At 43.1% G+C, this 14,146-nt stretch overlaps 3 protein-coding genes and 1 pseudogene across 3 annotated transcripts; 2 read left to right on the forward strand and 2 right to left on the reverse strand.

Annotated features, from left to right (window-relative positions):
- Positions 1-2,936: 2,936 nt before the first annotated feature.
- Positions 2,937-5,607, reverse strand: LOC113565528 (trypsin-3-like). Its single transcript, XM_026987819.1, has 4 exons — positions 5,419-5,607; positions 4,887-5,149; positions 3,938-4,154; positions 2,937-3,823 (listed from the first exon to the last, which is right to left on the reverse strand). Exons 2-4 carry the CDS (start codon positions 5,110-5,112, stop codon positions 3,235-3,237), a joined length of 1,032 nt encoding a protein of 343 aa, XP_026843620.1. The 5' UTR covers positions 5,113-5,149; positions 5,419-5,607; the 3' UTR covers positions 2,937-3,234.
- A 46-nt stretch (positions 5,608-5,653) lies between these two features.
- LOC6598041 (UPF0428 protein CG16865) lies at positions 5,654-6,789 on the reverse strand. Its single transcript, XM_002023163.2, has 4 exons — positions 6,641-6,789; positions 6,421-6,581; positions 6,051-6,365; positions 5,654-5,969 (listed from the first exon to the last, which is right to left on the reverse strand). The coding sequence occupies exons 1-4, from the start codon at positions 6,759-6,761 to the stop codon at positions 5,814-5,816; spliced, it is 753 nt and encodes a 250-aa protein (XP_002023199.1). The 5' UTR covers positions 6,762-6,789; the 3' UTR covers positions 5,654-5,813.
- Positions 6,790-6,979: 190 nt separating this feature from the next.
- On the forward strand, positions 6,980-7,817 carry LOC6598040 (annotated as a pseudogene).
- Positions 7,818-12,357: 4,540 nt separating this feature from the next.
- Positions 12,358-14,106, forward strand: LOC6598039 (tRNA-specific adenosine deaminase 1). Its single transcript, XM_002023161.2, has 3 exons — positions 12,358-13,259; positions 13,319-13,664; positions 13,731-14,106. The coding sequence occupies exons 1-2, from the start codon at positions 12,358-12,360 to the stop codon at positions 13,626-13,628; spliced, it is 1,212 nt and encodes a 403-aa protein (XP_002023197.1). The 3' UTR covers positions 13,629-13,664; positions 13,731-14,106.
- Positions 14,107-14,146: the final 40 nt, after the last annotated feature.

Genomic DNA, 14,146 nt, shown 5'->3' on the forward strand with positions numbered 1-14,146 from the left:
TTTTAGCGGAGTATGGTCGGAGAGGCATAGGGATCCGTGTACGTCGGACCAGATAGAGCTACGTCGGAGCTCAGTTAAAGGTTGAGCTGGCCAACGCTTTCAGCAATCTTGCGGGACCGGATTTATTTATTTATGGTAATAAACTCATTCCACACCACCCAAGAGGTCGAGTTTTTGGCGCGTTTTTTTTAAAGTGGTATCCCCAATAGGCCTAATCCACTATATTTACTTTTAGGGCGGGGCATCGATCGTCGGGGTGTCTGAAAGTATCAAGTTATTAACAATAAATGTAATATTAATCGTCGAATTTGTACTTCGACAGGACCTAGGGCTTCCAGCCAACTTGCAAATTAAGTAAAACTTTGAAAAAGAGATTTTCTACGCGGTTCCTTGAGCTAATAGAGCTAGAGTGCCGACTAAGCGGGCTATAAAATAGAGAGCATCCTCTTGAAATTCATTAGGCTGGCTAATGTGGGATGCGTAATCTACAATGTCCGCCGCAAGCCTTTTAATGATGAAACCCATTGCTTCGAGCTTATTGGAATTTATGTCCCTTAGCTCCAATGGGGTTGCGCGCGGAACCAAAAAAAATTTGTCAACCATCATTCTGATGTTGAATAGCTCTGTTGTATAATAATCATGATACTCCGTGGGGACTATTGGGTGATAATCTGGCAAATTATCAAAGACGTCCCTCCAATTCGTTGGCGTGAAGCTCGAATTGTATAAATTTCTAAGAATGATATCGGAGAAGGGCGCTTTTTTGCTGTTGTAAAAAATCCTATCTAGATGGGGGAAATCACACAAAGCTGGAAAATTCCAATTGGCATTTGAGACGGCTAGCCCATTGGCTGGGCAACCATCGCAGACAACAGCCATTAGGTTGTCTGCTAGGCCCATATCCACAGTCCTTTGCAGGACGATACTTAAGGCCGCGTTTATTTTTTTTAAGCCCAGTTTGGAACGGGCACCATCAATCGGAAGTGCTTGAGCTATGGGCACCACACGCAAGTAAATGAAACGGAAGCTAGTTCCGTTTTAAGCCAGCTATTGCTAGCACTTTCCAGCGTGGTGGAAACACAGTCAAGAGCAGTGGGATGTGGTACTCATCGAAGATGAGTACAAATGGCTGACCAGTAAAAACCGAAAGGTTTGATAGTAGGTCTATTTTTCCACGTTTGAGCTCTTCGTCGTGCCCTGGTCGCTCGACATGCCGAATGGCTCTTTTAATCTCTACTAGCGGTTGTTCTTGTTCTAGAGTTCTTGTTCTTGTTTTGTTTGTTTATAGGAGATTGTAAATACATTTTCAGCTCCGCTTTCAGCTATTCGCTGGCCACTAGAATCGAATTGCACAATTTAGTCGTATATTTGAACCAGACATTTGACTTTTCTTCGAAAGAGAGGGGAAATAGAGTTGCTGAACAAACAGAATAACATATGTACATACATATGTTCATATACTATGTGGGAATTTATTGGAATCTTGCACATTTTATTTTTTGCTTGCTTGCAAAATTCATTCCACATTGAGGCTGATAATTGTCCACCGGGGCCAGATCGCTGCTATCAAAACGAACTGACGGAACATAGCACGCAAGATGCGAAATGATTGAACAGATTCTGTCAGTGATGACGCGCGCAATGCAGTAGTTTCCACAGTGAGTTACTTGAGTCGTAATGGAATATCTGGACGTAGGAGACCAGCTAGGCTCGCTTCATCGAACATGAGTTTTGGAGAGATGTTCAAGGGATCGTTACAAAAATATTGATGCAGGTCTGAATGGGAGTGGCTACAACTACAACTCAACTACAACTACAACTACAACGAATTTTATGACCAGCGGCTAGGGCGTACCCACGGTTTCTCGAGGGGGGGATCGAATATGTTTTCTCTTAATTATCGTTTCTCTTAAGCTGTGTTGACACCATACAATCAAACCATACAGGAACATTATATACCGCTCAGTATCTGTGAATGCTTTTTTCCAAAAGGTATAGTACATAAATTGCTGGTATCAGTCAAAATAATGAAGACAATTGAAATGGATACACAACGACAATTACCCTGTATGCACTCAGCATGGAGAATCATATACAGAAAAACTTAAATGTCACGATAGTCCCAACAAGACAGAATGGTCATGCTGTGATGCTGTGAGAGAAATACTTGAGGATTGGACATTAGTACAACGTCCATGATCACCTCGTGTGTAAACAGATGTGTTTGCGTTGGAGCCCACCCAATTTAAAAATCGGGCAAAAAGAGTATCGGAAGCTGGTCGGAAGTTGTTGTAGAATACCACAATAAGCGCTCTCTCACATATAGGCCCACTCAACACATTTTTGAACCATCCAAAATATCGAATCAAAGGGTCATCCGCCTTGCAGACCTTTCCTCGCATCTAATGGGATCTTTTTGGGTTCAGCTATCGAAAACAACGTTTAACGTTGTTCAACGTTTTTTCGACATTGAAAGAATTTGGTAAAGTCTTGTTTTAGAGATACTTTCATCTGAGTGCCAACAGTGCTCAGTATAGAATTCATCTTCTTGGAAAATATTTTTAAGCCCAATAAATCAATTTTCAATTAAGTACACCCTTGGGGAAAATCATGCTCGTTTGTCCAACTAACGTCCAACGTCGTCCGCTGTGGCACTAACCATACAGTAGATATGTAGATGTGCCGGTTCATTCAACAAACATTCAACATTCAACAACGACCTTTTCCGTTATATCGTTTTGCGTACTGTCAACAAACTCGACTCACAATGCACACTCAGATCAATAGTGTCTGCTTGCTGTACAAGTACTGCTGCTGTACAAGTACCCACAACCGATAATATAAGTGAAAAGACCATAATCCTCATTTTTTAGCACATTTGTACTGAGGAAACTAGTGTCCGACTAAGATAGCCACTGTACATCTTACCATTAATATTGTCTTTGCTATTGCAGAGTAGCGGCACGTGTTCCGCCGCTCCCGTACGATTCGTTTTTATTTAATAATGGTTTCCTTTTTTTTTCGTTAATAAATTGAATTGTAGATCATACGTACTTTCTGAAGAGAGCTGGAACAGCTTAACCAAATAGGCACAAACAAACAAAGTACGTAAATGTTTTTAATGTTAAATGTTGTTGATGAAAATGTTAAAGTATCAGAAACATCAGCATGCCTGCAGAGGTTCTGTGTATTTCTTTTTATTTCCACTCTGCCGCTGACAAGGTAATGCATTCGTTAGCGAATCGTAATGTTTAGTTCAGTTTCTTCTCTGGGTTTCCATACTATGTCTTCAATCCATTGAAGATAATAAAAAACTCTAGTGTAAATCGTCCGTGGAGATTTTGTATCACAAAACGATCCTTCAGAAACAATGCCGAATACCTGCCCCAGGCACGAGCCCCATTCCGGATGCCATATGGCCAGTGGTCCTCCCGAATCTCCCTGGCATGAATCGCTTGCATCGTTCTCTCCACCAGCGCAAATCTTCATTTCCTGTAGCACTTCATTTTCTTCATTGCATTCGGCATATTTAAACAGTGTTACGTCAGCCTTGCGCAACTGAGGGGCTGGTTTATTGGGTTCGTAGCTGCTATATAATCCCCATCCAGAGACTGTCATCTTCGCATGCTCTTGTCCACTAGTTGTTGGTAAGCAGGCTGGCTTAACTTGGTCATTAAAGACGACTGTTTTGGTCAATTTCAATAAAGCTATATCGTTTTTTGTCCCGTCTTCTTCTTTATAGTCGGGGTGCGGGATTTTTTCAGCTACTTCATATATTGCGCCGTCAGTGCTATTGTGACCTCCTAGGCGCACCAAAAAACCTCTAAGAAAATATTTTCGATCAAATATTACATATGTATATAGTAATACATGCACACTATCTGACGATGTTGATATACATACATATGTACATATGTATGAATTTAAATGTACTTACGGCTCTTCCGTACCAACAGCCCGCTCTAGAATGACACAGTGGGCCGCGGTAAGAACAAATTTACTATGTATCAGGGTGCCGCCGCAAATCCAGGCTCTTGGGTTCGTCAGACCTATATGCGCCATGTATTGTAATTCATTCCGATATGATTCTTGCGAATGCGATATAAACAAATGCCTCGGACAAAAAGTCGTGTTACTCGCGTAGCTTAGACATGCTGCGTTTGAGTTGAGTTCACCAATAAAAAGACAAAAGACATAAAAACCAAACAAATTCATGAGACTAGTCTAGTGGAAATATGTCCGGAAACAAAAAGATTCCTACAATGCAAATTGTGCCAGACAGCCGATATTTTGGTATAAACTAAAAAAAATGGTTTAGAGACTTGAAAATGGGTACAGTTGATTGTAATAACCGATCCGACCACGCCCACCCCTACTGTTTAGTTGTTGCCTACTAGTTAAGCAAGCAATTATTATGGACCCGATTATTTGATGAGCATTTGTATATATTTCTTCTATTTATGCTTATTTTAGTCAATAGCCTTCGCCTCCTCCTCCTCCCATGCATCTCCTTAAATTTTATATATTTCTACCGCATTTTGGCGAGCTGTTTTAAGCTACTATTTAAGTGTATTAGATAATTATTCTTTACTTATTTTGTCGCTTTTCTCCGTGAGCTAAATGTATGTATTCAGCTACTACATATAATATCAAAATATCAAAAACAAACTCGTTGATAGACTTTGGCCTCGCTTTTTCATCATTTCGTTCCGTTTTCAGTTCTGCATTAAAATCAAAAATATGTATTTGTTTTTTCTACACAAATTTCAGATTCCCCCAATGTTTAATGTTTCCTTTGAATTGATCCTTTGAATCCACTCCAATATATTTCGTTTTCTTATCATCAAAAATGATGTATAATATTTTGTAATGTGTAATATACTCACCTCTTGAGGACCGAGTGTCTGCTTTCGGTTTTTTTGGAACCCGACAGCAAATGGAGTTAATAGCACAAATTTTGAAATACCCTTTATGCTTTGCATGAATGCAGGCATGAAATAATACACATTTTTCAGAAAGTGAATCGCAAGTGTAGTATTCATTGGCTTCAGCCGGATTCCGTTCGACCACACAAACTACGAGTATTAACCAAATAACCAGTTTGAAAAGCATTTTGTCGTTGAAGAGCAGTTACAAATCTATAGTATAGCTGAAATTAAAATGATTTTTTAGTGAAATAAATACATATTGAAAAAAATTGAATCTATTTGTTCTATACGACTTTCAATAGGCAATCTTTTCGGAAATTCATTATCAGCATCAATACGAACTAGAGGTGTACGTCTGACATCCGCGAACACCTGGATCTTGGAGAATTTAAAACTTAAAGATTTCGAAAATCTTACTTTGCCAAGGGCTACTATTCTTAGATTTAATGAAATTAGGCTGGCAAAAGCTTGAGCCGAACGAAAACATTACCGGCCCATCACGACTTTGTACAGTTCTCCGCGCACCGCGAACCGAAAAAGACTCGTTCTGGACAAGCGAAATCATAAATAAAAACAGCGGAACGTCCCCTGTTCTGTTCCATCGCCGTGGCCTCGTCAATTGTACTTTATCAATCGCGGGGGATTCAATACGATGATCTTTTCAAAACACGCTTCATTAAATCTAATAGTAATGGTAAAGCAATAAAGGAATCTTCAATAGTTGATTACATCTGTGATTTGCCACTCTTTAAGATCGATGCCGAACGAACACTGATCGGACTTAAGGAAATGTCGCAGTTTTATTTACTTGGGGTCTCTTATCAGCATAATCTCTTCTATACCATACGTATGCATATTACAGAGATATTTTATAAAAATATGTAGCTATCTCTCCAGCAGAGTACCGCGCTGTTTTTTCTGCGGTGGAGGCGCGTCCTCCGTCTTTCCTCTGACACCGACGTCGCTTAGTTTCCCGCCTTTGCGTTGCAGCTGCTTCTCAATGATGCGCGCATTATTGGCATAACTATCGGCAATCTCGCGCTGTTTAAAATAGAATGAAAGTATAGCGAATATTTGTATGTATGTCGAAGGTAATCGAGAACATTTAGTTGGTTGGCTTACCGCTTCAATTTCGTCCTCCTCTTCATCTATGGTGGACACCGTCACCGAGCTGAACTTGCCCATATTCTTTGTGTGCCGCGTGACCATGACTTTCTTTCCACTGGCATCGACTATACCGGAATCCTCACCTCCGGCAGACGACGCACTCTGCGCTGGGGCAGCAGTCGAAAGCTTCGCCCTGTTCTTTGCTTCTGTTCCCAGAAGTTGGGCCAATGGCTGCTCATTCTTGGCGCTAACCAATGCATTGAACATCACGAAGGTGACATGGGAGTCCGGATTGTGGCGGTAGTAAAGTGGAAGATCGCAGCTGCGGCACTGCCAAGTAACAATAGTGAAAATTTTGTTTTCAGTGATTTTATCAGAACCTTACCTTATACCGGTACTGTTTCTCTATGGCGTTCCCCCTGCCCTTGCGGCGTATGTAGAGCATTTTTGGAGTTGGATTGTAGGTCAACTTGTTGGCGTGCTCGTTGGCATTTATTACACGGGCATTGTCTACTTCTCGTAGCGGCAATTGATCCAGGGTGCAATCTTTTGAGAGATTTCTCCTTTAGCATCAAACTTGGTTTGCGAAAATCAGGCATACGAACCCAAAATCAAAGCCATCTTATTGCATAGACAGTAGTAGATGTTGAGGGGTTTCTCTTCACTGTACTCCTCCTGATCCTTTGTATCGGAGCACACAATACTGCGAGAAACAACTTTTGGCATCCTAAATGTTTATTAATATTGAGATGTGATTCTGTTGTTCGATCAGCTGTGCGGCGACGAGGTTGGTGAACTAGAACTGAACTCGGTTCATTTAATGAATTGAGGAACTGCCACCACCAGCGATCAGCTGTCGCGTGATTTATCGAAGCACTGCCATCTCAATTGTGGAACAAAACAAAGCCGCGAAGTCCCGAATTTTTTTATTAGATTTGTGGGAGATGTTGCCCTCGGACGGCCGTTGTGAAGATCTCAGCCCCAGACCACCACGGAAGTGCAAGACCACAAAGAATAGCACAAGAGCAAATCGGGCAAAATATTTCAATAGAGGATAGTAATATAGCTGTGAAGACTGCCCCCTCGGCTTGCAAGCTTGGTTCCCCATGGCGCCGTATGGATGCTTCGAGGGATCAAGTCTACTTGGCTAGCTTGGAGGCCCTGGACAATGGCAAACCCTACAGCGCAGTGCAGAGCGCGCCAAGAAGAGGACCGTGGGCAATCCCTTCGATCTGAACACCGAGCAGGGTCCCCAGGTCAACCAGGAGCAGATGGATAAGATCCTTGGCATGATCCAGCAGGGCGCCAAGCTGGTGGCCAGCGGTAACCGTCCCAAAGGCCTTCCCGGTTACTCTGTCCAGCCAACGGATGTTGCCGATGTCCAGGACAACATGAAAATTGCGCGCGAGGAGATATTCGGGCCCGTCCAGCAGCCGGACGCAGCAGCTTCAAGAAGCTGGACGAGGTCATCGAGTGTGCCAACAACTCAGACTACGGCCTGGTCGCCGCTGTTTTCACCAAGGATCTGGACAAGGCCAACAACTACATTGAAAACCGGTTCCCTGCGTGCCGGCACTGTTTCGGTGAACACCTCCAAAACCTTGGCCGCCCTGGCTTCCTTTCAGAGGATATAAGATGTCCGGCCATGGCCGTGAGAATGGGGAGTCTACATTATATATAAAAGCTAAAACTCCTACCACGCGGGAAAAAATTCACCCGTGTGTCGGTGAATTCATCCGCATGTGTAATGTGGATAAACTGAAGGATGTAGTACACATTTGAGGAGAGGATCACTCCGCGAAGCTGAAAATCGGAGCTATTAACTTTGCTCAAGATAAAGGTGTGTGGACGATTGCCCGAAATTCAGCGCCAATAACCTATTTTAAATTTAAGACTTTATTGGAATTGAAGTCTTGTAATTCGTTTGGTGGCGTGCTAGTTATTTCGGAAACCTGAGATTCCCATGTGTTTCGGTGCTCTCGTAAATTTTTCCCAATCTGTTACTAATTTCTTCCGCAAGTGGCCTTCGTCCCACAGGAATGGGAAGTAGTTGGACACACACTGCAGCGACTTCAAATTATCTTCAATGGGTACCGGCCTGAAGTGAAACTCATCAAAAATGATCAGAAATGGCTGCTCCTTGAAAATTTCGATCAGATGGGACTGCTGCTCCATGTATCTGATGGCTCGACGCACATCATTTCCCCGGGCAGACATTAGTGGGTGTCATGTGAAAACGTCTTCAAGCTCCATGTTGTTCCGTTATACAAATTGAGCAATAGGAACGATTAACATATTTTTATATTTTTTTGTTATATTTTGGACGTTGACATGCAATGACTGCATCTTTCAAGAGGCGATGCAGTTACTGCACCGTCAAGTGGCCCGTGTGACACCAGCAGAAGGCTGTTGCGCGCGGATCCCAGGCAAAACGCAGCCCTCCTCCCGCCCAACCGACCGAGGGGCGCTGCCGCATGACGCGCGGTGCGTAGCCGAACCAAACGCGAACATGCAAAAAGATAGCTATTAGACTAACATTCGAGGAAAATTAGCACTAAACTTACTAAGAAACTAAGCATGCAATCAAAATTCAAATACCACTACAATTACTAATTACTAGAAAGGTGTGTAAGGATTAGTAATTTAATAAGAGGAAGAGAATTAGTGTTGGATATAATATGGTAGATGGAATTATAATCCGAGCATAAGACCCTAAACGGTTCATGCAAGGAATAATTCGATCTACAAAGTGGAAGGAACAACGGTATAAAATTTTTAGTCAGTCTAATAGGAATCGTGAAGTTTGTGCGGCTCAACAGATCAGGGCTGTCTATGTCATCCCTGATCAAGTTGTGCATAAATATCACACCAAGCATTTTTCTACGGTTAACTAAGGATGGGAGGTTTACTAATAGGAGTCTACTAGACTAAGATGGGAGTCTTACACCCGCATCCCAGTTAAGGCCCCGCAGAGCAAAGAGTAAAAAGTTTTTCTGTACTGATTCTATACGGTCCTGGTGTACTTTGTACTGAGGGCACCATACACAGGAGTCTTTGTTATATAGGGGTCGACAAATTCCTTTGACCACCTCTTTATAAACCAAAGCACGCCCATGGCCTTACTTACCATGGTAGAAATGTGTTCGGAAAACTTTAACTTGGGGTCTAACATAACACCCAGATCATCCACCAGGGTAATTCTCTCAAGAGAACCACCAAATAGGCTGTACGGAGCCAACCATGGGCTAGAACGATGAAATGTCATAACTTTGCATTTCGAGGCATTAAGGTGTAACAAGTTTGCACAACACCATGACTGAAAGCTATTGAGATCGGATTGCAAGCGAGAATTAAATGAAATGTCCTTGTACTGGACACAGAGTTTAACATCATCCGCATACATAAGTACTCGAGAGTATGTTAATACTGAAGGCAAGTCATTAATAAAGAGTGTGAAGAGTAAGGGGCCTAGATGGCTGCCCTGTGGTACTCCCGAAGAAACCTTTACTGGTAAAGAGAGGGAGTTTTTGAAGAGGACTCTTTGAGACCTAGAACAAAGATAGCTAGAAATCCATCTCAGGAGGTTGGGCGGAAACCCTAAAAGGTCAAGTTTATGTGCTAAAAGGGAATGGTTTACAGAGTCGAATGCTTTACTAAAGTCGGTGTAAATAACTTCCGTCTGTAAGTTACCTTGAAAGCCTTTAATAATGAAAGAGGTAAACTCTAACAAGTTCGTGGTGGCTGATCGCCGCCTTATAAATCCATGCTGAGTTGGAGATATAAGTGACTTGCAGAGATGTTGCAAGTGAGGAGTTAAAACCTTCTCAAACAATTTGGGAATAGCGGATAACTTTGCTATACCTCTATAATTTTTTGCATCAGACTTGCTACCTTTTTTATGGAGACGAATTATAAACGATTCCTTCCAGATTGGGGGGAAGCAAGAGGAATCAATGGACAGGGTGAATAGTTTAAGCAATGTTCTACACAGAGCCTCGGCGCAGTACCTGAGTAAACAACCTGGAACCCCGTCTGGACCCGGTGAAAACACCGGCTTAACTAGTCGAAGATCTTGAAGTAGGGTATATTCATTTAACAAGGGACTGAAAATGCCGTTCGACCTCGGTAATCCGTATGGGTACGGTTGACCAGAGTAGCGTTCCTCAGAATAGGTGGTTTGGAAAAACTGGGCAAAAAGATCGGCAATTGCCTGATCATTATTTGCCGACGTATTACAAAATGATAGCGAGGATGGGTGTGCGGACGTTCTACGCTTACTGTTTACGAAGCAGTAAAACTGTTTAGGGTCCTGAGAAAAACGTATCCTGCAACGAGATAGGTAGTTCTTATAGCATTGAGCATTAAGAACTGAAAAGTTTGACCGAGCTATTACATAACGAGAGTGAGAAGTAGGAGAGCCCACTTCTTGAAATTTTGTATAAAGTCTTGATTTTAAGTTTTTTAGACTGGATAACTCTTTGGTAAACCAAGGGGGTTTTCCAGATCTAATCGGACAAGAAAGCGGGACACAAGAATCCAAAAATGTGCCAAGAGCATTGTAAAAAATGTTTGTGCCTTTTGTGACATCAGTGCACAAGTACAAAGCGGACCAATCAAAATCCCTAATTAGGTTACTAAGCTTCGCAAACTCGGCTTTACGAAAGCAGCGGACACGTTGAGGTAGTCTACTCGACCGATCCAATACAGTTGGTCCTATATCTAGCGACACCTCGAAAGTAGGGTGGTAGGCGTCTTCAGGTATAGTGAGCGGAAGGGCTCGGGTTAACAACACTATGGTCGGATCCGATACAAAGCATAGATCAAGCAATCGACCCAAGGAATTTTTCACATGATTGACTTGAGACAGGGACAGGTCAAGCAAGCCGTCAACAAAGTCATGTCGAGACATGGGCACTAGGATACTAGACTCGTTTACCGAAGACCAAACAGTTCCTGGCAAATTGAAGTCACCAAGAACTATTATACGATCTTTATCAGATAGCGAGGAAGAAACAGCGGTTAAAGCGGACAAGTGCTGCTCATAAATTGAAATATCCGAAGAAGGTGGGATATACGAGCAAGTAATGAATATAGCGAAAGCGGGAAGAATCAGTTTTACACACAGGAATTCCAGTTCCTGTTGAACTTGGACTGTGAAGTGTTCTGACGTGAAGTAAGAGTCCACTGCAATTAGAACCCCTCCTGCACGTCGAGACGAACGGTTCTTTCTAAAAGTTGTGTACCGACCTGCCAAAACCTCGGAACTAAGAATGTCCGGCTTTAACCAGGTTTCAGTAAACACAATAACGTGGGAAGCAAATGCAACACTATCCCGGAAAAGAATGCTGAGCTTACTACGCAAGCCTCTTACATTCTGATAGGTTACTAAAAGAGAAGTTAGTTTTTTGGAAAGGTGGAAGCAAGACGGGAAGTTGAGGAAGAGGAAGTTGACGTTGAGGGTGGCACACTGGAAAGATTTGGAAGGGATATGGGGGGCCTATTCTTCTTCTTAGCCTTAAACTCCTTCACCACCAAATGCTCCGGCCAAAATTTGGCGGAGCAAATGGTGTCAAATTGAGTTGGGGAGATGCTTATCTTAAACGAGGCTATCTCCCTGGCATAAGAGAAGTTAAATTTCTCCACCTTTAAACCCACGGCTTTTATTTTGCTTTGAATAAAAGCAATTACATCATTTGATGTGAGGTCAGGGGCCAGCCGTGAAACAACGGGACAACTGGCGAACTTGCGGACACCAAGGACACGGACGCTGCAGACGTACTTGGCTGCACATTCTCCGAGGCGATGAATTCGGCTACCGAATCTGCATCGCCAGCAGCTGTCCTTGCCTTACATTTTATTTGTTTGATCTTTTTCCCTAAAACCTTTGTTTAGACCAAATCCAATTAAATGGGGTATTGAAAATTAGCATATCTTTTAGAAAGTGTATCTATCATTGGGATAAAATTATGTGTTCAGGTGTGAAAAACCTAGCTAGCTAGTAATATGAAATCGAACATCAAAATCGAGAAATAGAGTCCAATCCTTGACGGAGAACGATTAACCCATTGTAGACCACGAGGTTTAATGTTCCACCGAAAATAATGAAAACTAAATCATTTCAGCGCGGTTCATGTGAAAGATATCGTGTTTTATTTTAAGTTTGGAGGAAAGATGGCATGGATCTAAAAGAATAATTAACAATCACTAATATTTTCCGCAATTTACCTCAGGTCGTTTAACTGTTTAAATAGAGGGGGCTTAAGTGGACTAAGTTAGTTTTTTCTTGAGTTTCACGAGTCTGATCTCCTGATCTGATCGAAAAATGTGCAATGGCGATACAAGTCCATCTATTCAGGATATAGCCAACATTTGCTATGAAAAATTCAAATCGTTGCCCAAAACCGGCAAGCCCTCGGGCAACCAATGGACTGTTTTGGCATGCGTTGTGGAGCACAACCGTCAGACGAGAGATAGTCGGGTGGTGGCTCTGGGATGTGGGACAAAGTGCATTGGTTACACCAGACACTGCCCGAAAGGATTCATTCTGAACGACTCCCATGCTGAAGTATTGGCACGCCGAGCCTTCTTACGGTATCTGTACCACGAACTGGAGCACGACCGTATCTTCCAATGGGCCGCCAAGCGTGGTTCATTTGATCTCAGTGCGCACGTGGAGTATCATTTCTTCAGCACTCAGACGCCATGTGGGGACGCCTGTATTGTGGAAGAGTCCGTAGCAAGGGTAGTCGAGAAGAAGGCAAAGCGTCAGCGACTGGACGAGAACTCTGAGATAGTGTACACTGGCGGCAAGCTGATAGGAGGTCAGATGTCTGAAGATATGACCGACGACATGCAGCAGACGCCGGGAGCCCTACGCACTAAGCCCGGTCGTGGCGTGCGCACTCTGTCCATGTCGTGTAGTGATAAGCTAGCCCGCTGGAACGTGCTTGGCGTCCAAGGGGCGCTGATCGACTCTTTGCTCTCCAAGCCCATATATTTCAGCACCCTCAACTTTTGCTGTACTGAGGCGCGTCAGGAGTCCGTGGAGCGGGCCATCTACAAGCGCTGGCAAGGGCAAGGGCGGGACTCTAAGCACGCGCGATTCCAACCCCACCAGCCACAAATACGCATCGACGGCAGTCTTTCCTTTGAGTATGCACAGCGCGGTGACTGGCAGCCCTCCCCCAATGGATTGGTTTGGTCACAGGTGCCAAATGATCTCAGGTAAGTTTTTATTTTAGGTAATCGCTTTTAAAAACCGTCTAACTTCTATCTGCCTGCAGGCCCTATGAGATCTCTGTAAATGGCAAGCGCCAAGGCGTGACAAAAAAAAAACTTGGATCCGCCCAAGCTGCTTTAGCAGTTAGCAAGTTCAAACTGTTTCTAAAATTCCTAAACATGCTACATTCGCATGCAGAATTGCGTGAAAAGTTTCAAAAAAACATTTTCGATCTGGAGCAAATGTCTTATGCTTCCTGCAAGGATTTGTGTGAGGATTATCAGCAAGCGTGGTGCCAATTGAAACGGGAATACTTTCTGCAGTGGACCTGCAAGCCCAATGAGTTGCTCAATTTTACTTCGAAAACTGAATAAGCAAAGCATTGGTCGTCTCCTTCCAAGTGAAATCCGGTAAGGATCAGTAGCTTGGAAAACTTATGAGCCCTTTTATTGACATCTTATATTTACTTCTGACAGCGAATGGTGAATGGTATCATACTAGCGGATGGCTGATGGCAAATCCATATACGACTGTGTAAAGAAGGGTGTTAATAGCGACTAAGTCGAATCCCGACTCCAGTCAGCTGCCATTGCCACCTCTTTTTGTACACCTCTGCTTAGATATCTACTAAAACAGACCGTAATTGCCGGAAACCCTAACTGGGAATGACACTTCACACCAGGGGTCGGCAGCGACACAGGAAAGTGTTTTGCTGCTGCGCTTACACCTGTTTCACACCGAGTAAATCCGAGCCACGGCGTTAAATTCATCAGAAATTGGTAGAAAATTGGTGACATCGATTGAGATGATGGAATATGTACAGTCAAGGGTTCGGAATACCATGTAGTGGAGGAACATGTGTCCCCAAACGCTGTGAATGATTGCCGTACGA

This window comes from Drosophila persimilis, unplaced genomic scaffold (assembly GCF_003286085.1).
Source record: "Drosophila persimilis strain 14011-0111.01,24,50 unplaced genomic scaffold, DperRS2 tig00000124-arrow-pilon, whole genome shotgun sequence".
Lineage (NCBI taxonomy): Eukaryota > Metazoa > Arthropoda > Insecta > Diptera > Drosophilidae > Drosophila > Drosophila persimilis.

Excerpts from the sequence above, each read along its gene's own strand:
- LOC6598041 (XM_002023163.2), bottom strand. The coding sequence starts at position 6,761 with ATGCCAAAAGTTGTTTCTCGCAGTATTGTGTGCTCCGATACAAAGGAT. Across the intron at positions 6,582-6,640 it reads TAAGATGGCTTTGATTTTGG|ATTGCACCCTGGATCAATTG; the intron begins GTTCGTATGCCT and ends ATCTCTCAAAAG. Across the intron at positions 6,366-6,420 it reads AGAAACAGTACCGGTATAAG|TGCCGCAGCTGCGATCTTCC; the intron begins GTAAGGTTCTGA and ends GTTACTTGGCAG.
- LOC6598039 (XM_002023161.2), top strand. The coding sequence starts at position 12,358 with ATGTGCAATGGCGATACAAGTCCATCTATTCAGGATATAGCCAACATT. Across the intron at positions 13,260-13,318 it reads CAGGTGCCAAATGATCTCAG|GCCCTATGAGATCTCTGTAA; the intron begins GTAAGTTTTTAT and ends ATCTGCCTGCAG.
- LOC113565528 (XM_026987819.1), bottom strand. The coding sequence starts at position 5,112 with ATGCTTTTCAAACTGGTTATTTGGTTAATACTCGTAGTTTGTGTGGTC. Across the intron at positions 4,155-4,886 it reads AGACACTCGGTCCTCAAGAG|CATGTCTAAGCTACGCGAGT; the intron begins GTGAGTATATTA and ends ACTCAAACGCAG. Across the intron at positions 3,824-3,937 it reads GCTGTTGGTACGGAAGAGCC|AGGTTTTTTGGTGCGCCTAG; the intron begins GTAAGTACATTT and ends ATATTTTCTTAG.